General features: G+C 38.8%; 2 protein-coding genes across 6 annotated transcripts in view; one reads left to right on the top strand and one right to left on the bottom strand.

The window, feature by feature from the left end:
- EML6 (EMAP like 6) overlaps positions 1-802 on the top strand; it is a 261,708-nt gene extending 260,906 nt beyond the window's left edge. For both annotated transcript variants that reach the window (XM_035001542.1, XM_035001543.1), the window contains 2 exons: positions 52-205; positions 614-802. In XM_035001542.1, coding sequence (XP_034857433.1) covers positions 52-205; positions 614-718 — 259 coding nt within the window. In that variant the 3' untranslated portion in view covers positions 719-802. The remainder of the gene's footprint in view (positions 1-51; positions 206-613) is intronic.
- Positions 803-4,342: 3,540 nt separating this feature from the next.
- Positions 4,343-23,794, bottom strand: part of RTN4 (reticulon 4) — a 69,143-nt gene continuing 49,691 nt past the window's right edge. For all 4 annotated transcript variants that reach the window (XM_035001547.1, XM_035001544.1, XM_035001545.1 and 1 more), the window contains 6 exons: positions 17,239-17,446; positions 13,462-13,600; positions 6,525-6,594; positions 5,971-6,017; positions 5,704-5,762; positions 4,343-5,315 (listed from right to left, as the gene is read on the bottom strand). In XM_035001547.1, the coding sequence (XP_034857438.1) occupies positions 5,273-5,315; positions 5,704-5,762; positions 5,971-6,017; positions 6,525-6,594; positions 13,462-13,600; positions 17,239-17,446 (566 nt within the window). In that variant the 3' untranslated portion in view covers positions 4,343-5,272. The remainder of the gene's footprint in view (positions 5,316-5,703; positions 5,763-5,970; positions 6,018-6,524; positions 6,595-13,461; positions 13,601-17,238; positions 17,447-23,794) is intronic.

Raw genomic sequence — 23,794 nt, 5'->3', positions numbered from 1 at the left:
CCGGCAGCCTTCTCCTACGTCTGCTGCTGACACCTCTTCTTGTTCAAACAGCGTTCTGGGGGACGAAGTCATTGGCATCTGGCCACGAAATGCAGACAAGGCTGATGTCAACTGCGCGTGTGTGACCCATGCTGGCCTCAACATTGTCACCGGAGATGACTTTGGGCTAGTGAAGCTCTTTGATTTTCCATGCACAGAAAAATTTGTGAGTCTTCCTCGGAGTAACCTCCGTGCACTGCCTCCGGGCTCTTTCCTTCTGCAGACCGCAGGAGGTGGGGCCACACTGAGACGGCCATCTAGACTCTAGAACAAGAGCAACCTTGTTCTGGCCCTGTGGAGATTTGGTGACCCCTAACCGTTTCATCTCCCTCTGGAGGGGAGGGCCTGGAAACCAGGGGAAGGGAAGATGGAAGGTGTACAAATCGTCCACCTTGGGCAAGAATGGACGGGAAAGCCAGTCAGCAAAAGGCTGGCTGAGAGAATTGTCCAGACCCAATGGGAATGGCCAGAGTGAAGATGATTCCGGCAGGGGGAGACTGGAATCCCGGAAGTGGTCTGTGGTTGCTGGGAGGGGCAGGGTCTCTCAGCTCTCTCTCTTCACTTTTGCTCACAGGCCAAACATAAGCGTTACTTCGGCCACTCAGCTCACGTGACGAACATCCGTTTCTCTCATGACGACAAGTATGTGGTCAGCACTGGAGGAGATGACTGCAGGTAGGACCCTGACCGACCTGGCTTGGATTCCCTGGGTCTGGATGATACTCCCTCCCCCCGCCCCCACATCAGGTGTCCCAGGGACACAGGGAGGGGCTGACGTCCCAATGGTCTTTAGTCTCTGATGACTCCCAACCCCAAACTTGATGGGCCCATGTCCCCACTGGAGCTGTCCTGGGACTGGTGAGAAGGGGAGGGCATGATTGCTACTCTGAGCACTGCCGGGGGGGGGGGGGGGGGGGGGGACCCAAGATGGCTGATTCCAGGCAGCCCGTGGCATCCTTGCCTACAATCAGGTTAAAATGACCTCGATCCGTAGGTCTTTTAACTCCTAACTTCCAGCTGATCACCAGAGTTCTTAAGATGGATGACTAATCCACAACCAAGAGAGGTTTAAAAATAGTAGTAAGCCTCAGTCACCCTGAGAAACAAGGGTGTTCCCCAGTTTTGCATGAGGTCAGATGAGAAGTGAAGCCATTAGGCCCAGTGCTAGTTAGTAGCAGGAGAACCTTAACCAGCTATTTGGACGGGGCTGCTCTTGACCTTAACTGCTGCTCAGTGTAAGGCCCAGGGTTCAGTGTGAGGCATGACTGGCCTTCCAGTGATTTGGAAGGACCCCTGCCAGCCTGCTCCAGAGATGACCTCAGCCTCTGCAGCATTTCCAAGGCCCCTTCCTCTTGTCCCTCCAAGGGCATTCCTTCTTTGGATTGTGGACGAACAGGACGAGGTCATTCCTCAACTCTCATTCTCTACCTCTAACGTAGTTGAAGGGCTTTATTGCAACATGAATATTGGTTTCGTTTCAGCCCAAGCAAAATGCTTGGGGGTGGGATGAAGAAGAAATAGAGCAATCCAGACCAGCAATCCACTGGTCTGAGAGGTTGTGGAAAAGGCACCTGTAGAGAATGCCAGAAGGATGGTGCAGAAAACGGCCCCCAAAGGTGCTTTCTGATAGCCTGCGGTGGGGGGGCACGGTCTCAGGTCTGCCGTGCCGACAGCGGCCGGCACTGAGCGCCCTTGAGGTCCTACCGCCAGCCTGTCCCCACTTCGGGGCCCCCCTGAATGCCCCCATCCGGGGCCGCGCCCGCCAGGCTGCCAACAAGCTAGCGACGAGAGACTAAGTGAACTGGTCACCCCGGTGCAGGGGATCGGAGGTGACTTTTGATGACTCTATGAGGCTTAGAAGTAACCTTTAAACTGCAGGGCCCCTGGGCCTTTGTGGCCATGGGAGTGTACTCGGACCCCTGGCTCTATGTCCAACAGTAGCAAAGGCTCTCCTACCCAAGTGGGGCTGATAAAACCTCTTCAGCAGTAACGGGAGAGAGTGTGAAGTCAAGGTGCCAAAGTCCTTCCATTCGGCACACTCAGGCTGGTGAAAGAGCCAGACGAAACAAAAACCAATAGGCCATTTTAAAAAAGCAGCTCTTTAATTGGTGGCAAGATCCCTGGTTCGTCTTTAGAGATGGAAATCACAACATCCGGTACATCCCGAGCTTGACTCTGGAGCACTTGGTAAGATTGCTTTTGGTCACCTGACAAAATGATGATGTCCAGCCACGCAAGATCAGTATCTGGTCTGCTTTTTCAGTGTGTTTGTGTGGCGATGTCTGTAAATGCCAGAAACCTCTTTCTCGCTGCTGCTGCCCGCCCGCCAGCCACCGCGGAGGCACGCAGGGGCCCCTCCGTGCCCACAGCGCTGCAGGCCACACGAGCGCCACGTGCCAGCGAAGCGGGGTGACCGCCCCATCCTCTGCGGAACTGTGCTGCCCGGAAGGTCAGTTCTCACATGGGAGGAGTGCTTGCCTCTGTTCGTGACACGACACAAAAAGTCCTCTCTGACCATGTAGCCCACCGACAGAATTTAAAGCCTCAGTTACCCTAACCAATATGTAGCTTTTAATTTGCATCAGAACTTTTACAAAGGATGTTTTGCTATTCTGTTTCTATATACTTTAAAAATGTTCATTTTTACCAATGAGTTGAACAAGACCGCTTCAGTTAGATGCACCTAAGCATTAGAACTACCGATAGCCTCAGTTCTCCACATTTAGCTTTCAAAACCAAATGAGCCATGTATAAACAAGTTGAGAAACTTAATTTTTTAATGTTTCATTTGCAGAGTTTTATATCCATTAAGTGCCTTTGAAAGTTTCCAGTTGTGTGGGCTGTCTCACCTCCCACAGATATTCTCCTTTCTACATATGGTGCTAAAACTTCAAAACTGAGGAGGGCTACAGGACCCTTAACAGATTCCTGGTCTGTCACCCATGTCATGTGTTTATGTCCCGGCTTCCTAAATGCAAGACACCGGTTACCTGCTTGGGAAATAGTGGCAGGTGAGCAGCAAAGAAACTGAAATTCAGGAGGGAGGGGGTAGAAATGGGTTTTCACAGTTCAGTGCCAAACCTACAAAATCCAAATAGAAGTAAAATAAACCGCTACTACAAAATAGAAGGGGGGGGGAGCTCAAGTGGGTCTAGGAGGATGAACCCTTAATCCTAAAATGGTAATAAATGAGGTGACCCAAGGCTGCATTGGGTCTTCCCCCCCGCCCCCCCCGAGTGGGGCTGACTTGACCCCATGGATTTGTTCAGGTGAGCTATATAGGTCAAGTCCAGATAAAAAGAAAAAAACATAAAAAACCCCTGCTGAACAAATTCCTAAGCCCAAGCAATATTTGATAAGATTATAGAACAAAATAAGCTAGCTTAGAGAGTTCCTCAGAGCTGGCTGGATGACAGAAAATGTGACCTGGACAATATTAATCAGAAGATAGCCCTACCCCGTCTCAGTCACACTTCACATGTGGCTCACCGCTGACCCCAGGAGGGGCGGCCCACACACGCCTCGAGGAAGGCCAGTGAGGGACCGGGGACTCTGAGCACACAGACGCCAATTAGCCCTTCCCGTCAGTGAAGCAAAATTCTGGGGCTTGAGTTCCTGGCTATTGGCAGTTGTCAGTTTAGAGAAAGGTGAAATGAAGCATTTTCAGTTAAACAGACTAATATTAACCCCAGAAGTGCTTCTGCATTCTAAGTGGATTAGATCACTCATGAAGCTATTTTTATATGCCCAGTTATGAATGCCTTACGTTAATCCCCTGATAGGCTGTTGGGTCCCCCGTTTGAGCCCCTGTGCAGTCCTAACTCTGTTTTCTGTAACCCTGTGACGCTGAGTGTTAACCATGTCTGCCTCTACTGTACACCTGACCTTTCATAATAATCAGACCTTGCATTGAAATAACCATGTGGAAGAAGAAATTGATCAATGAGGGTATATACAAACTATATTTACAGAGCAATAGTGTCTGTGTCAAGAAACTTCTTAAATCTTATTTGTAAACATTTATATGGTATGAGTTTATGTATGTTCATAAATCCTGTACTGTGTTCTGTTAAAATATTGGTGCATGAATTTATTTTCAATTAGCAAAGTATAAGAAATACATCATTTGAAAACATTTTGGTATGTACGTGTCAAATAAACTGGATCATGTAAACACAGCTGCCCCACGCGCTGGCAATGCTTTCCGAGTGGACCTGCCCCCACGCCCCAGAAGCAAAGGCTATTGTGTGTATGTACTCTGAACGGTGGCTGCCCTTTCAGGGAACCAAAATACCAAGCATCCTTTAAGTCTAGAAGCTTTATTGATACTTTGCTTTTACAGTTCACAATGCATTCCACAGATTCAGGACAGCTTAAACCACAAATGTATAAATCTTCATTTTATAATTTTTTTGCATCACAAGGTTTGATATTTGCAAACAACATTTTTGGAAGCATTAGATTCAGTCCAGAGGTTCCGAGTTTATAACAAAATGAACTACAGGAAGTCTGTGCAGTGAAGTTTACTATGTGCATGGCATCGCTTCACATTGAAAACAGATGGTAGTGCTCCTGGAAATGGATTTTCTTTTTCTAAGCTTATGTGCTTTGGAACTATACACGTATAACAAATGACTCTGAAATATCAAGCACTGTGGGATAGCCGGAAGGTAAAGGTCTAAGCTTTGTGAAACACTATATATAGATATATCATCTATATTTACTTATATTGGCAATTAATATAACAGTAAAATTCACAATACACCTAGAACATACCAGAACGGCAAGCTTTTTCACTCTTGCTTTAGTGGTATGATCTCGTCTAAACATTTCATTTCAGAAAATCTGCATCAATCCACACAGACCATACACAGTGCACAAACTGTGGAAAGGATTTTTTTTTCAGCTCCACTTTCTCTGCGATCCCCCCCCCCAAAAAAAACAGCAAGACTACCTGCCACAAGTGTAATATACAGCTTTCTCAGATCTTTTTTTTATTCACCAGTGCCTCGTATAGGAAAAACAAATATGATTACGGTTTAAATCCATACATAGCAGCTTACAATACTTAAGATGATGAACACATGGCAGTCAAGACAGGTAATTTTTCCTCAGACACCGCAATGCTAAAAATAAAGGTCTGTGAAGCTGCAATGTCAAGGTTTCCTCCTTCCCTGACCCTCCCCCATGTAATCAAATGAATATCCCCTTTATTTGTTGATTTCTGGCTTTTTCATTCAGCTTTGCGCTTCAATCCAGGGATTTTCGCTTGGATTCTACAAATGAAAAGGTTGGGGAAAAAAGGTCAATGGAAAGATTTTTCAATTTTAAGTATTTAAAAATGCTATCCTTCAAGAACTACTTGTGTAAGTGCTCAGCTTCTACAGGACATGAAATCCTAAGGCTGTCAAACTGTAAGCTGTAATTTTGCCACCTTACCTCCTGAATTAGACTTAAAGCCTTAAATACAACACAGAGCAAACACAGGAATCAATGATCCAAATGGAGAGAAAAATCTTTTGGCAATTCAGTCGTACTTTTTAGGTATGATTAAGATATGCTACTGATTAGGCCTATAAGATGAAAATACTACACTTTGTTCTCCAAGTCCAGCACACCTTATCCTTAGTAGGAAAAAAAAAGTTGCAGATTTTAAATACTTACTTAGCCATAGCATCTTTAACATTCTTATTTGCAAGTCCTAGATAATGATCTATCTGCGCCTGAAAGAGATATAAAGGAGTTACTAGAAAATTAACATTCCTAAAGAATCTTATTAAACCGTTACTATATTCCAGCAAATTAAAGGCTTTAATAAAGGCTTAAGAAACCATATTTTTCATTTTTATAAGGCTTTGGAAACCAGCACCGATTTGTTTTTTACGTAATACAGTGGGGCTTGTATTCTGAAATCTACAGTTAAGAAATTACCTGATGCCGTTCATAAATAACAGGAACGCTGAAGAGTGAAATCAGAGCTGAAAAAGCAAATACACAACCTCTAAAATAGACTGGTATGATTTAGGGAACAAACACTGAAAAGTCATCTAACTGGTAAACTCGTCATTCAGGCAGTGTTCCTAATGAATGAATAAATACCCAAGGTTCTGGAGGCACCTGCTGGTGGAGAGCCACTCAAGAGGAATGAATGAATGAAGCAAGGGATCCTACAGGAACCATTCCTAGCTTAAAATCACATCCCACAGGCCTCATAAAATACAGGTATCCCATGTTAGTCTGATTTATGACTGTACCATCAGGTGAGGCCAGCCCCCATCTGGTTTATCACTGTTAACTGGAGCATTCTTTAGGAATTAAAGTAGCAATTCAATATACAATATCAGTATCAGCAATTTATTTAAAGAGCTCACAACCTCAAACGTCTTCCCTACAATATAAGGATTTTCTCCACTAAAATGTCTCTAAACTCCTGCACATAATCTCTTATTGTGCAGTTTTTCATTCAAATTATTTTGTAGACTTACCCAAAATCAGTAGTGTCAGACCATTGAACAAGGCACCAACATAGGTAAATACCCACATCAACACTGCAAACTGTAAGAAAATAACATTAGCCTATTAAAAACAATTCACACAAAGTTGAAGCTTTCAAATAGAAGCATCCCGTCTAAATGCCAACCTACCAGAGGCATAATCGTTGGAGACTTGGTAAAGTAATAGGATATTTTACCTGTAAGTCACCAGTCTCAATTTGAAATTTCAGAATCCTAATTAAGATAGATTTATTTTCTCTGGACTATACTAGGCCAAGTAGTTCACTAAAGTTTTCTCTGAGACCAGAGAACATGCCAAAGGTAGACCTTACCGTTTCAGCTCTGATACAGCATTTAGCTTTTAAATGGGAAGCCTGAAAAGGTATGCGAATTCGCTATTAAACCTGATTTTAAAGCACTAACAAGTATTTCAAGATCGACATGAGCTGAATAATTCAGACATTAAAATCTCAGCTGAATAAGCAACAACGAGGCAGGGAATATTTACGATCAGAGAGAAGGGGTTTCAGGTACCAAAAATACCACCTGTAATATTTTATTAAGGATCAGAGGCATTGTCTGCACAGTGATATATGTTTTAATAGTTAACCCTGGAAATCAGGATGCCTCAATCTCATATACTCGTTAATAAAACTGACCATTAATATTCTTTTAGCCACTGCCTTCTGTATTTAACAAACACCAATATAGTTCTTACTATATTAGTGCCAGGCACTGCTTTAAATGCTTTACAAACGTGAACTCATTTATTCCTCTTAACAACTTGGGGATGTAGGAATATTACCACAGCTGATGGAGACAACTCCAGGACAGACAGGTTGAATACCCTGCCTCGGGTCAGCTTTCACTGTCCCCTCGAGGGGCGGGGAACTGCAGGGAACTAACCAAACTTTCCTACTTTAGAGGTTAGGCTCTTAAAATCTAGTTTGGTTTTTGTTTTCTGTTTTGTTTTTTAAATCATCCAACAAAGCAGCTAGGGAAAGGCTGTTCTAAAAAGGGATTTCATTTTGAGAAGTCCTTTATTTCCTCTGTATACCTTATTCATGAAGGGTTGGACAAGAAGTTTTCAGAGTTTTCTTCCAGTTCTAAAATTTGGTTGACCTCATATAGTACAGACTCGATGACATGTTCGAAGCAGTTCTTGGAAGACTTAAAGTCAGTCTGGATTTTATTATTCTTAATCAGTAATTCCTTCGCTTTCTATTAAAGGCCTTCATGTGTGTTGCATTAGCTCTGCCCTGATTAGTAGGTAACACAATACAACGGCACCGTCTCCACTGATTAGTCAGGTACATACAACATGGTATAAATGAAAAGGAGCGTGGAGTGGAGTCAGCACCTCCATCCCCTAAAGCAGGGATTAGCAAACCTTTCCTATCAAGACAGTAAGATAATAACCATGTCTGGTTTTACGGGTCTCTCACATATCCTTTGAATGTTATCTCTGAAAAATTTTTGAATATTATCCTTTAAAAAATTTAAAAACCATTCTTAGCTCCCAGGCTATACCAAAACAGGCCATGGCCAGGCGCAGTAGTTTGCAGACCCTTGAACTAAAGCATATATTCCTCCATATAGTCATTCATTCAACAAAATCTGATTGTCTACTATGAGCTGAGTACCAAGCAGTAATTAAGATGCTCAACTCTAATAAGCACATTTACTGCAGGTTAGGAACACACGATGGATTCCTCCACCAACTGTCAGTTCTACAAATAGCAACCTCTGGTTACCCCTACAACTGAATTTAATGTTCAAGTGACCAATGCCAAGCATTCCTAACACCTGCCAGTTGAAAATCAAAAATTAAATACTGCCCTGGTCTCAGCAACTGCTATGGTAGAAAGGTTTGAAGCATGACTCCAGTTAGCAAGCCTTTTCCTTCTCACAGAGTTTTACAGACTCCTATTGCAGAAGCTAATTATAACTTCTGGTGCTTAAGCAAGTCTGCTATAGAACATTTTCATGTTTTCATCCATCACCACCCACAAGTCTAAAGGGAAAAGCGTCAACCTTCTACATTTTAGAAGAAATTGCTTTGGCAATAAGGATACCTTTGTCCTGACAGAATTCCGATACTAACACATACAAGCTAAAAAGTCCTAATTTGATCATTAAGTCACCCACAAGGCCGTACTCCAAACCCACAAGGAGAGAAGCCCAAGACTTCACACCTAGCTCATCTAAGGGACTCAAATGTCACTGGACTTGCCTCTTGGGGGACACTCTGCCTAAAAGCTACACTACCCAAAGGCAAAGAAAGGAACAGAGGAAAGACTAAATGTCTGTGGGACCAGGCGGGCACCTTAAATTCATGAAGGAGCCTGACTAAGGACTGAGGCAAACAGACATACGTATTCTCCCTCTCACGGAGGCATGTAGGATCCAGCTCCACAGACTGCTGCCATGCAAGTATTCCAGGCCAACGTAGCCAAAATTTCCCATTTTAAGAGAGAAACCAGAAATTCACATTTTTATGTGTTATCATAGAACTTTTAAATACTGCAATCTGGAGAAAATTTAACACTTTAAGGATTAACAAAAATGCTAGGTAAGGTTTTCCATAGAATATAGCATGAGAGGAGAAAGGAATGGTAGTTAACGACATGCATTTAGCAATTGCATAATTACTGGAACCATTATATAATAAAAGCAACATTTTTTTTTTTTTGCAAATAATATTAGGTCAGTGAATCTCATCACAATGACAGAAGTACTATTACTAGCCCTACAGAAGAGCAAACCAAGACAAAGAACAATTAAGCAAATTGCCAGACCAGAGGTCACAGTGATCTCAGGTTTTTCTGACTCCAGAATCAATCTGCTCTGCTGTACTTAGGTAAAATCACCTACAGAGTAACTAACCATTATTAGCGGGAATTTGTCAGGAATGTGCATGCTATCATTAAGAGGCAAAGAATACACACTTCAAAGAAACAAAACAAGCAACTTGCATTTTGGACCTACAAACTCTATGCTACATGGCAACTATTCTGTGACATTATAGCCAATGCATATACTCACAAGGAAATCAGAGATCATCTCTCTTTGGACAATAACGAGAGAGGAGGAAAAAGGACCAAAGTACAAGGAAGGTCTAATAAATACTTAAAGTGAGCAAGGGCCATGTCTTGTTGGCCTTTTGTCCCAGGGGAATAGGGAATTAAACTTTAACTGTGTATTGAACACCTAATTAAAAAGCTCTGCAGATTTTTATTAGATGATGTCTCAACAACCGGGGGCAACATTTTAAGGAAAATGGAGGAAGCGTGCATAACAATTTCAGACATTACTCTGGCAATTCTGACATTTTCAAACATTTCCTGCATTTTTAAAGAAAATTCTTTGCCCTTTTTGAAATCTTCAGCCTCATTCATTAGTATCGCTTTGATTGCCTACATTTTCCCTAGCCCATTTCCCTTCTAATTTTTTTGTGAGCCGGAGAAAGCAGAAACTGTCAAAATGTGTATGTTAATAACCACATAAGAGCCCAGGAGCTAGATTTTAATGTTCTTCTGGGTCAGCTATTTCTGGAGTTCAGACCTTTTAGGCTCACTTTCAGATTTAAGATTGTATTCTGGAGCATAAGGATTGCCTGATGTGCAGGCAACTATCACTGGTAGTTCTCTTATAATTTTAACATGTATTTTCACTGAAAGTCACACAACTACACTCATACAGAATCTGGTCTTTATCACCCAAAGCTGTATTACAGAAAAATAAGAACCTCTGCCTAAAATACCTGGTCTTGGTATCTGATAAAATTATTCGATTTTTTTTTTCCCTTGAGATTTGAGGTTTCAAAAGGCAGGATCCCTCTAATCAAACTTGGAGCCTTATTCAAGAAGCTCCAAACCTGAGCCCAGCAGGGACCGTCCCATGCCTATTACAGTGCGGGGGGTGGTGAGTGGGAGGTGGGAGCGGGGGAAAAAACCATAGGCTGGGGTTTATAGCTTAATGCCACAACTTTTAAAAAAGTGATTCTCCCAGCAGTATCCCCAGAAAAGTTAAATCACAATTTTAGGAGAAGGGCCCCCCATTCCTTCTCTTTCACCCTTCACAGTTATCAGGTGGTTCCAGTGTACAGCCAAGACGGAGAACCACTGTTTTAAAATAAATGAACCCTATCAAAGATCCCTTACACAGAAGACCAATCACAGAAACAGAATTAAACCTTAACTCGGGGTCTAAATATACTCAACTACCATATACTAATTTTCTGGTACTCATGGGTATTATTTAAGACAAGGTTAACAGATATCACTGGATTAAACAGCATTATCCTGCCTCTTTCTGACTTCTCAGAGACTAATAAAGTACACCAGACTCCCAAGAAAAGGCTATATACATGGCTTTTGCAACTTAATTCTACTAGAGGACATTCCTCTTTCCTTTCCTTTCCTTCATTCTCCTCCCCCCACCTGATGTCTGGCACTCAGTAGAACAAACCCACTTTAAAAAATAGAACCTTTAAAACAAATCCTGAGGACTGGACAAAACATTTGGCTGCAGTGAAATTTTATATTAACATGTGAAATAAGTTCTACTGAATGGAATTAGAAATATTTTGTCAGAGATTTTGCCCATAATGTTTGACTAAAATTAATCCTTTGGGAAATGTATCATTGGCTCCATCTGTGGACACTTGCAATCTTCTCTAGGACCTAGAAGCTTGTACTTAATTGCAAAGGAGCAAAACAAATGGAACTTTTACACAAGAATTTAAAAGGAGAAATCTGTAAAACATGTCTTATTTGTCCAAGTCAACCACCAAAAGGAGACTGAGGCCAGACACAGTGATAACCACCATGTCACATCGGGTCTTTTTCAGCAGGCCTGATGCCTCAGGACCCTTGGAGTTTGTTTGTTTGAAATCACATTTGATTATGTGATTTTTTTAAATCACTATCAAAAAAAGGGAATAAGCAAGAAGAAAAAGTTTCACATGCTAAGAATAGTGGCTCTAAAATTTTCACTTTCTGAGGAAGAAGGTTTCTAATAGAAGTAGTGGTAACTACGACCCAGAATCTAGAAATGTAGATTATATAAATGTGAGGGCACCAAATTTATGAAGATAGCAAGTTATAGAGAAACCTCTTTCAATGAAAATTTTTGTTTAAAAGCTATTATTTTAAATACACCACAGAGCTTGATACCATGTATATTTTCTACATTTAAAAACTTATGAGACTCCACTGCATTTTCTTGAGTTTAGGGTGGTGTCCATTTTCCTAATGATGAATCATACAAAATCAAAGTAATTCATCTGGAAACTGGAGACACCAGGGCTATTTATTAGCAAACTTTCAAGAGATTGAGACTCTAAATATAAGGAAATAAATCAGTCTAATAGGGCAAATCGTTTCTTCTTTACATTGAAAAAGTAAAAAAAGAATGAACTGAAAAAAACCTTTTTTTGCTTGCTTTAGGGAGAGAGAATCTATCATTCTACTGGCTGTTACGGCTAAAAGGCAAAAAGTAATAGAGTCAGGAGGAATCACTGTCTTTAAAAAAACAAAAACAAAACCACTCTGTATATACAAAAACTATGGGGGAATAAGAGTGGTAAATGCTTAAGGAACTAACTATAGAAAGGGAATACTAAGTCATTTTTATAAAGAGTCAAGAGTGTTAAGATTTTTGTTAGCTTTTGTCAATGAGACATTTTAAGCAAGTACCCTGTTTCTATAATACCCTTATTCAGTGATAACAAACAGATGGAATTTGTACTACTCAGACACAATGACATTAAGATTTAATTTTAATTAAAGGGGGTCAATTTTTTATTTGAATTAATTTTAAAGAGGGTCAAAAGGTAAAAAGAAAAAGTTTATTGACTTTGGAGGTATCCCAGGTACCCCAGGACAGGAAAGAAAAAAGAAAGAAAAAAGAAAAGGTTGAACTAAAGTCTCCCAAGCAACAGGACCACCAGGTTTATCAAGGAAGACTCTTTGTGTATATTATCAGAACGTGCAACTGAATTACCAAATGCTTCATACCAACACCATTGCACAGGGAGAAAAAGACACAGCCTGCCTTATTCTTTTGCTTCAACAGATTTTGAGACCTAAATGCAAAGTTCATTCTATGTGTTAATATGTTGAAGTACCTGTTCCTTATTCGGAGCCCTGAATGAATCACCATGTGTGCAAGTCACCAAGCAGCTTTCCTTGAGCTCTGGGTTTGCCAAAAAACACTACTCAAGAAAACCATTCAAATAAATTTTCTTTTCAAAAGTACTCCTAATCCATAAGTAGTAAAGTAGTAAAATGTAATTCGAATGCAAGTCAATATTAAGAAATATTAAGAAAAAAGAATTTTTTTAAAAAAATAAGAAAATTTCATAAAAATAAAGTGTTTCAGGAAGTAAATCTGCCTCATTATGTGCCACATCTGTTAACCAAAGGTCACATATATAAAAGCCACTCAAGGCAAAAATTTATCAAGTTCAGTTTTTCTCATTTATGCTAGTTTCATCATGAATAAAATACCTGCTTTAAAAAAAAAAACCTGAGCATCTAAGGTAATTTTCAAAAGAAATTAAAAATTGAGATTTAACAGCAAAATGAAATTCTTCATCTTAGAGAAGTAATTTATTCATAAAATGTCCTCATCTTTTTTTTCAAGTATCTGTGCAAAACAGACTTAAAAGGTGTTTATAATATTTAATCAGGCCTTCTCTAACATTTTCATGCTCCTCTAGCTTTTGCCAAGTATTTCCACACATAACTGTGTACACATAGGACTGTATATAGAGGATGATAAAATCTGAAAGAACAAAGAAGTTTTGACTATAGACATGTGGAGACTTTAAAACCTGTAAAAACTGGAACATAACAAATCATTTGTTATTATCTTCTGATATTAAATTCTGGGTATATCAAAAATGAGAAGCAAATAAACTTACCTTCAGAGAATCAACTAAATCATCAACTAAAAAGAGGCGTCTGAGTTCTTTTATCGTGCAGTTCACATGACCAAGAGCAGAGTTACTGTATTTCTGAACCAACTCCTCAGATATAGCGACTTCAGATTCTAAGTATGCCCTGGAAAACAAAACACATCCTAACGGTCACTGATCAGAGTGATTCTCCCTGGATGTCTGTCAATCAGCAAGCATGTATCTGTAAAAGAAGACATTAATAAAATATTTTACTATAAAAACCTACTGTTTCCAAATTAAGCACAATGTAAAAATTCACCAATCAATGCGTATTTCATTGACATGCACAGGGTCAGCTGATGAGCGCAGAAAAAAATCATTTGCTTTGAAGTTAGACTGAGCTGGGCTTGAATCTTAAGCTCCGCCACTTGTCTGTTAACTTTGCAAAGTTACTATCGTGAGGATTCAAGGAGTAGAGTGCTTACTACAAGTGGGCACAAAGAAGCACTCGATAAATGGAAGTTATTATTATGGATTTGGTTTTTTCTCTTCACGCTGACATTAGGCTGTCTCATTAGATTTTCCTAACAAAGATCCTATTCGTTCCCAAATCCTACACTCTCTCAGCCTAAGTTTTAGGGGAAACTGCCCAATATGTAGGGGCCCAGACTGTGAAATGGCTGCCAAAAGTATGGTGCTAATGCCAGTAAAATGTAATAGTTACTGCCCATGTAGCTGCCCTAATCTATACTAAGACAGCTGGAATCGTTCTATTTAAGAAAACAACTATAATGAAGAAGAAAAGTCATGTGCAGGAATGCAAGGAACTATTTCATTAGTTACTGTTTCAAAGAAGCCATTTTATCTTGGTAGAGAAGAACCAACTCAGAAATACTAAGCATTCTTTTCTATCGTTGGAAGTAGCTCCTTATAACCCAGTCTCTCTTCATCACTCTCCGATGTTGGTGGACACTAGTTACTCACACTGGAAAGAACAGTCCTCTCATAACTCCCTGTCCCATAGTTTAGTTCTGTAATATGTCCCAAATATGTCTCATTTTTATTCACTATGCTCTCTAAGTGTTCATTATTTAAAAACTGGAACATTCTTTCTCCAAACCAATTGCTAATCTGTCTGCATCCTAATCCATTCCTTCAACCAATGCTAGATTAGTTTTATTTAAATTTTCCTAGATAGTGCTACTTAGATTCAACTCAGGTAGGAGTTAGAAGACCTGCTACTATCTAGCTGTGTAACCTTGCAAAGTCATTTGACTTCTCAGGGTCATGGTTCCCACTCTATAAAATTAGAGAAACAGACCTTCTTAAATCTCTTCAGCCTCAAACATTCTGTGATTCTATGGTTCCAACTTTGCAACCAGAGCCCTCCTCAATCTTTCCAAACTGATTTCTCACTACTCACTATGTTGCAGCCAAATATGAGCCATTCATCAAACATTTTTTAATCTTACTTCCTTTGTTCATCATACTGTTTTCCCAATCCACAATGCTCTCCTCCCATCTCTAGTCATAGCACACCCAATCAGCCCATTATATTTTGAATATAATTCAAAATTATATTCCTCTATAGGATATAGCTCTGCCATTTTGCAGCTGCATTTTCAAGTTACTGAACCTCAAGTATGTTTCCCTCTCTGTGGAATGGACTAATACCATCTGTCTCATTGAGTGGTTATGAAAATTAAGTCTGTACATAAAAGGCCAAGGACATAAGAGCCATTCATAAATGTTGGTCTCTCTCCCAAACTGAGGTAGCATCATTACTTCACCAATATGAAGAGAGCTAGAACAAAATAACCAATCTTTACAATAAACAAAACAGATCTTTTCTTGTAAAGTCTGAAAATCAGTTTACATTTACCCATTAATATCAACTAGATAATGTTCTCAGTAGTTACATACTCATTCATGCCCACGGATACTTGCCTTGCCAACATAGTTTTAAAATATTCAAAATCTATTTGAGAGAAAAAAATGATGTCTATATACAAAACAATCAGAGAACATTTCAAAGCCATACTTAGTGCAATAGGAAATGAACCCTCAGATCATCTGGAGCCAGTGTTAGGGAAACCTTCTTCAAAAAGTTACATCTTGAAATCAAACACAGAACCAAATAAAAAGTCTAATAGATGAGGTCATCTGAGAAGCTAAAAAGGCAGCACAAATGGGCACAAACAAAACTCTACAAGGGGTGAATGAGAGACAAAGATATTTGGACTTGATCCTGTAGTGAACAGAAAGCCCATATGCCTAAAAATATAATAAAATTAATATCTGAGGAAAATGTGACAACATCTATAAAAGCTGAAGTAAACCAAGGTAACCAGAACCCAATTTGGTAACAAGTGAAGTCCAGCCAGCGTAGACACTTTTTCTGTAAAGGGTGATGAGGAAGTATTTTAGGCTTTGAAGTCCATATAGTCTCTGTCACAACTACTTAACTCTGCTATTACAGCATGATGAAAACAGCTAAATGACTGAGTATGCCTGTGTTCTAATAAAACTTTATTGACAAAAGCAGGCAGCAGACTGGATTTGGTCCCTGGCTATAGTTCATGAACTTGTGGTCTACACTGAGGAAGCAGGAGAAAACAACACAACTTAGTTATCTTCTTTACATGAGATGGGAAAAAAGATAACATCAAAATTGGGAGCCTGAAATGAGGATAGTAGTGGTGTTACTGATAGAAGTTGACAAGTTTGAGAAAAAATGTTCATTTACAGACATGATAAGTTAGTGGTTGTCAGAGAGTGGGTGGGAAATAACTACCAATGGGTAGAAAATGTCTTTTTGGTGTGATGAGAATATCTAGAGTTAGATGGTGATGATTGTACAATTCTGAGAACATACTAAAAACCACTGAATTTTATAATACATGCATTTTATCTCAATTTTTTAAAACTGGGGGGAAATACATGCTGAGTCTGAAGTTAGGGCAGAAGACCCAAACTGAGGTATGTCCCATTACCAATTAGATATGTGATGTGACAGTGTACTCATAAAAGTTAAGGGCAGATGGGGGCGCCTGGGTGGCTCAGTCAAGTGTCAGCCTTCGGCTCAGGTCATGATCCCGGGGTCCTGGGATCGAGCCCCGCATCGGGCTCCCTGCTCCGCGGGAAGCCTGCTTCTCCCTCTCCCACTCCCCCTGCTTGTGTTCCCTCTCTGGCTGTCTTTCTGTCAAATAAATAAAACCTTAAAAAAAAAAAAAAGTTAAGGGCAGATGATCGTTTCGAGATGAGGAGTGGCCATACAGACACTCATCAAAGGATAACAAGACAATACAAAGGTACGCCTCAGGGAACAAGAGGAGGAAACTAGACAGAGAAGGAAGGGCAAGAGAACACATGGGCATGACAAGATAGCATTATAGAAAAATATGCACATACTAGTGGTAAGAAAGGTATTTAAATATCAGCATAAAAAGTAAGCAATAAAGAAAACAGAACTTTCACCAATCCTAACCATGTTAAAAAGATATAGTTCCCATTAAAGTAAAATTAGATAACCAATACCTAGTTTCCATAAATATTACTAACACATAGCCGAGTTAGGCTAATGACACACAAACCCAGTATTTTTCCATCATGAGCCCATGAAATTACCTTTAATCTAAAAAATCTCAAAAGCTGATGCTTTTGGTATAGCTTTTCAGCAAAAATCTGCAATTATCTTTAAGCAGTAAAAAAATGCATGCCTGTAACTCTATAGAATGAAGTCTTAATACTAATCCTGTTTATGGTGTTGCCAGTGTGTGCCTTGTTTTCCAGACATCTCACCTGAATGGGTGGCCTTCATCTGATTTCTGGATAGCTTGGATCACACCCTTATATATCCTAAAGCTGATAGTCACAGAGAGCAGGGCCAAGACAATGTAGGCCGTTACACTCACAATGCTGAATACTGTCAGTGAGAGCAGCAGGAATAAGCTGGCGCCAAACACTACTCCCGTCTTCTTCATGTCTCTCCAGTAGAGGAGGTCAACCACTAAAAATTAGAAAAGGAGAAATCTGAAATTAGAACATTATTTTATCCATTTCGATTTGGCACATTTATATTTGCTCCACCTACAAAAAAAAAAAAATGTCTCTAAGGTAAAACCAAAACCTGAAGTGTTACAGAAAGATTAACTTTGTAAGCTGCATTTTAAACCCATTCTAAACTGTAAATTAGAATCAGACCTGCATCTATTTACCATAAATTTCCCTCATGCAAATCTGTTTCCTTCATGTCCAAATCAGTCTGGCTATACAATATACAAGATTGTTCAATCTCTCAAGCCCAGTATAGCAGACTTCTAATCCAAAACAATTTTCTTAAAAATCATCTTGAGGGCTTCCAGCTTTGTTCATTGCATGATATAAATACAAATAATATAAAAAAATCTCAACACACACTCACTGAAATGATACTTCAATGATGTAAAAACATTTATTTGCAGAAAAACCACTAATTCAAAAAAAATGTTAAGCAATAAAACTATGAAAAACTACACATAGGAATTCTACAGCTCTGCTTTTAAGAGACCTCTCTTCGAGAAACATAATGAAACTGTAACCTAACCTGGCTATCATTAAAACAAAAATTTCCTACAAAGCCAAAGCCAAAGGGAAACAGCCTTTAGATTACCTGAAAAGCTACTTCTCTTTGAGAGTAGATAAATAAAATGCTATAAAAATGTAGGTGTCAAAGAAAACGAGAAGAACTAAATTTGTTACACTGTTTGTATAATGTTTAATAGTAAGGAATCCGACAAAGCCAAACTTAGCAAGTTTGCTCTTGGCCTATGGTCACAGAGCCTCTGTGGCGATCAAATATCCATAGGCCTGCGGTCTTAAGGTCAGGTTATGTACAACACACAAAGAATTCTGCAGTGTGCCAAAGGGTTCTTGAATTCACAGGCTAAACGTAATTTGTCTCTCTCTGGATTGTGAACAACTGGGGAACTGGGGGAGGTTAGTATCCTTATAGTAACATAAGTATGGGCATATTCTTGAGTACAATCTTAAATACCTGTTAATTTTTAAGATAAAAAAGGTAACAAAGAAAAACCACATTTCCAGGGGCTGCTCTGGCCTTGAGGTTCTCTAAGGTATGTAACTTTCCTTTACTGTTAGGGGTACTTCCGCGGGGAAAACTATGTATGTGAAATGTAAAATGTTGGAGTGTCTGACACACAACAGGGGCTCAACATTTATTATGTTTAGTATACACTTATTCTATTCTCCTATGATTTGATTTAAATGCTATTTCTTTTAAAGATTTTATTTATTTGACAGAGAGAGTGAGAGAGCACAAGCAGGGGGAGCAGTAGAAGGAGAGGGAGGTGCAGGCTCCCTGCCAAGCAGGGAGCCCAACGCGGGGCTCGATCCCAGGACCCCGGGATCATGACCCGAGCCAAAGGCACACGCTTAACCATCTGAGCCACCCAGGCGCCCCTAAGTGCTATTAATTTAACATTTTATGATTTACAGTTTTGTGTTCAACCTCTAATTTCAATTCTTATTCACATTTTCCCCTATCTCAAGTTCGTTCCAACCCTGCCTAAAACATCTACCTTAGTTTTGTTCTATTCAACTAGATCCTACTATTGTACCAATATAGTAGCACAACTGAGAAATAACCAGAACGTGAAGCAGTGTATCTATGCTATTCAAATGACATCATGAATAACGTCATATTGAATAAGAGACAGCAAGCGATGCTAATAGTTTTGTGACATTTAGCAAACATTTACTGAGCTGATACCTTTCAAGAAACTCAACCTAGTAAAATGAATTAAAAACCTGAAAACGGGGATGTGGACTTTTCTTTAAGGCCCTGTCCAACTCTAATACACTACAATTCTAGGAAGACAGTGACACGTAAAAACAATGACAAAAAAATTATAAAATAACTGTTGCACCATCATGAGAATTCAGAAAAAGAAAAAAACTGGAGGAAACTTTTAAAGACTGTGAAAAAGATAGAAGTTGAGCTGGGTCCTAAAGAATGGGTAGATCTAGAAAACGTAAAGATGCAGGTCTCATTATAAGCCTCTGCTAGCAAGGGTTCTCCTAATTAATGTAGTTTTGTTTGTTTTTTTAAACAGGGTACCTGAGAGGGTGGGGGAAGCAATGATGAAGATTGCTCTTGGTAAAGTAATTCCTTCCTGTGAGACTCCCCGCTGCTCGAAACAAAGCACTTAGAGTCTGGTGTTGGGTCACCTGCACTCAACAACTGGCTCCATAACTTACTCGCTATGTGACCTCAAGCAAGTCACTAAATCTCTCTGTACCTCAGTTTCTGTATCTAGAGAACACACATTCTATATTCTACATATTCTATGCAAACAGGAATGATCCTACTGAGATACTATGAGGATTAAGGGAGAAAATTAACAAAATTTTTCTTTAATAAGATAACGAATATACTGCATTTAATACAGTGCACAGCATATAATAAATTCTTAATAAATGTCAGGGCTGTTATTTGTTGTTATGACCATCGCAGTCACTATCACCATTCTTAGCGAGGTGTTAAATGTAAAGAAAAAGAAAAGAAAATTTCAACCTCATGATTAACTTGCAAGTTAACAAATCATACTGCTGTTATAAACATGTCACTTCAGAAGCCACGTGGAAAAGGATTTTCCAACTTACCTAAGATTTCACTAATGCAGAACAAAAAGTCGACAACCGAGAAGCAGCAGCAAAGTAAAGCACACCTCACATTTTTACATGAACAAACGCTGCCTTTAAAAATGTATGGTTCTCTAAGTGTTCCAAAACATTTATTAACCTTTGAAATCACTACTGGTAATAAATTAAAATAAATGCAGATATCTTCTCTATTCCTTACCATCATGAAAACCTATTCAATAAGACCTGATTATAAAAGGAATGCCTTCAGACTTGAGATGTACAACATACATGACTAACCTAATTACCTAACATATGAGTTATTGTCTGGACAGTTTCAATGACTAGATAAGAATTATTTATAACTGGTCTATAATTTCTATATAGATATGGTGGAAGAAATTTCCAGTGGCTCTAGGATTCAACAGACCCATAACCTAGTACTGACTCTGCAACTATAAAACTCTGGATGAGGCTCCCAACTTCTCTGGACCTCAGTTTTATCATCAGTAATCAGGGCATTAGATAAATGATTTTTCCTTCCCCTTCAGAAACTAACACACAGTCAGTACAAAGATACACAATCAGTCCTGCATTCAAATTCCCAATCAGTGGATCTGTATTAATGAGATTTTATTGCTGTATTATCTGTGCCAAATATAAATTTTAAAATAACTCCTTCCTTTTTAGTTCTAGATTTTTTTAAGGGGAGAAGGGCTTAAATCATACCAGTCTTTTGAAATGAACCTTACTAAAAAACGCCTTCTTAAGTGTCAAACATTATTAAAACTTTAGGAAAACAAAAACTCATATTCCTACAATTTTTCTAGCAGTTATAAATTATATCATTATGGTCACAGTATGATAGAAGCTTAAAAAGAAAAAAAAAAAGACTGAGAAGCTACACACCTTTTAAGCCTGACAGATGTTTCAGAAATCTTTTCCAGGTTGCTGATCTACATTCTCCACACCTCCCTTTATTTCCTGAGTCAGTATTTACCAGGTACTCACATTGTGCCAAATACTGTTTATAGACTATATAACATTATCTCTTTCAATTATTAAAACCCTAAGAGGCCGGCTTTCAGACAAGAAAGTGAGAACCAGTTCTGACACGACTGGACTCAGATCACTTAATTAGTAAGTGATAGATCATGGATTTCAACACAGGCTCCCTATTGATAAAACTCATATGCCCCATGTATGATGCCAAATTGAAGGTTCAGCACATTAATGTTCTTCAAAATGTCACACATTTGCATCCATAGTGAATAGGCAGAGTGTTGGCAGATAATCACCATATGTGAGATGAATCACAAAGGCCAAGAAAGTCAAGGTAAAACTAACAAGATAGGTTAATTAATGAGACACAAATTTTAATGTGAATACTTAACCTAGAGTTAAATCCAAAAAGGAGGAAAGAGCTCTATTCCAATATACCTGAAGCTATTTTCCCACAGTTGAAAACTATAATCGAGTTGTGAAAAAAAAATCTTTTAAAAGCTATGTGAATCTAATTAAGTAAAATTAGAAAATATATCCATGCAAAAGAACACTATGTAGCCAGTAAGGACAGTGATGTAGATCTCTATTACCAAAGAAACACGTCCATATTGATAAATAAAAACAAAATGTTACAAAAAGATTCATATAGTCAGATTTTAAAAACTTAGGATAACCATGAAGTTTGAAAGGATATCTAGTAAACACGGTTTGTACCTCTGGGTAGTAAGGGTAATAGATGAGTTTAACTTGCTTCTTTATTTCTTTCTATGCCATTTGAAATTGTCTCTCACCCCCCCCCCATGGCAAACATGAATTACTATTAAACTTAAAAAAAAATTCACCCTTTCCATTCCTGTTCATTATCGCTAAAGAACCTTATAACACAAGTGTGGTTTCCCAATAGGTTTTCCTATGGGGAGGAGAATATAATGTATGTTAGCTTAATAAATATTTAAATCCAGGTGATAGTTAAATTTTAACAGTATATAATTAAGTTGGTAACTGGTGCAACTCAATTTCCCCAAAGTTGATGATACAGGAATATCCATATATAAGGTCCAGTAGTAATCAGTGATCACAGCCTAAAATAAATTTAACTGCACGAGGGTACAGTAAACCCTAACCTACTATTTCTTTCTGCCTTTCATATGATTCCTAAGAATAAGGTCTTTTCAATAAATGGAAGACCTCTGAAAATCACAAATGTAAGCTACACATATTACATAAACATATGCAAAACCTATACAAGAATACTAAAAGCTGATATCTTGAAAGCCTTGTTGAAACAAGCCTTAGGAATGCTCTGGTGGAGCCACAGAGCTTAAAGCACTCAGGAGGAATAAAGGGAAGAAGAGCCAAGAGAGATAAGACGACTAGGTAATGTAGGTCATTCATAAGACAAAATTAATATATGCCAGAACAGGGAGGTCTGAGAGGCAATCTACACTGTTACCAAAGTCATTGTGCAAAATATAGAAGGATTTCAGTATTTTTATGTAAAGAAATTTAAAAGATTGTTAATGAAGCTGCAAGGATGGAAAAATATTACATTATAAAAATATTAGCAAACAGGGTTGCCACCCTAATTAACAGTCTCCAATATTTCTAGTCTCTCAGATTCCTTAAATTGGTTTTAATGAAGAAATTTTGGAAGATTCCAGGATTGTTTATTCTCAATTAGAGGGGAGTAGTCATTAAGTTTTAATAAAACCCTGAGAAATATATTCAAATGCTGTGGCTTCTAATATTCATCAAGAGATTTATATCCATTAATTAATTTAGATATTCAATCCTGCTATCAAAATCAGGCAAAGACATTGCAAGAAAACTACAAACCAATATCCCTTATTAATACAGACACAATAACCCTCAACAAAATACAAGCAAACTGGATCCAGCAACACATAAAAAGCATTAGATACCATGGCCAAGTGGTATTTATCTCAGAAATGCAAAATTGGCTCAACATATGAAATATGTTTCAGTCAATATAATACACCATATTAATAGAATTAAGGTCAAAAACTGCATGATCATCAAAATAGTCACAGAAAAAGCATCTGACGAAATCCAACACCCTTTCATTATAAAAACTCTCAACAAACTAGTAATAGAATGTCTTCATGCTGACAAAGGGTATACAAAAAACCCACAGCTAACATCATGCTTAATGCTGAAAGCTTTCCCCCTGAGGCCAGGAACAAGACAAAGATACCCACCCTCTCCACTAATCAACACTGTCCTGGAGGTATGAGGTACAGCAATTAGGCAAGAAAAAGAAAGAAAAGACATCCTGATCATAAAGGAAGAACTTAAACTATCTCTATTTGCAGATAACACGATCTTGTATATATAAGATCCAAAGGAATCCACAAAACAGCTACTAAAATAAACAAGTCCAGAAAGGTTGCAGGACAGAAGATTAAATTAATATACAAAAATCCATCTTATTTCTATAAAAGCAATGAACAGTCTGACAATGAATTAAGAAAATAATTCCACTTAAAATAACATCAAAAAGAATACTTAAAAACAAAGTGAAAAAACCCCCAAGACTTAGAAACTAAAAACCACAAAAATATTGTTGAAATAAGTTAAAGAAGACTTAAATAAATGGAAAAGACATCTCGTGGGGCGCCTGGGTGTCAGTCATTGAGCATCTGCCTTCGGCTCAGGTCATGGTCCCAGGGTCCTGGGATTGAGCCCCGCA

The sequence above is a fragment of the Mirounga leonina genome, unplaced genomic scaffold (assembly GCF_011800145.1).
Source record: "Mirounga leonina isolate KUSES-001 unplaced genomic scaffold, KU_Mleo_1.0 Mir_125, whole genome shotgun sequence".
NCBI lineage: Eukaryota > Metazoa > Chordata > Mammalia > Carnivora > Phocidae > Mirounga > Mirounga leonina.
This window is presented reverse-complemented; position numbering and strand designations above follow the sequence as displayed.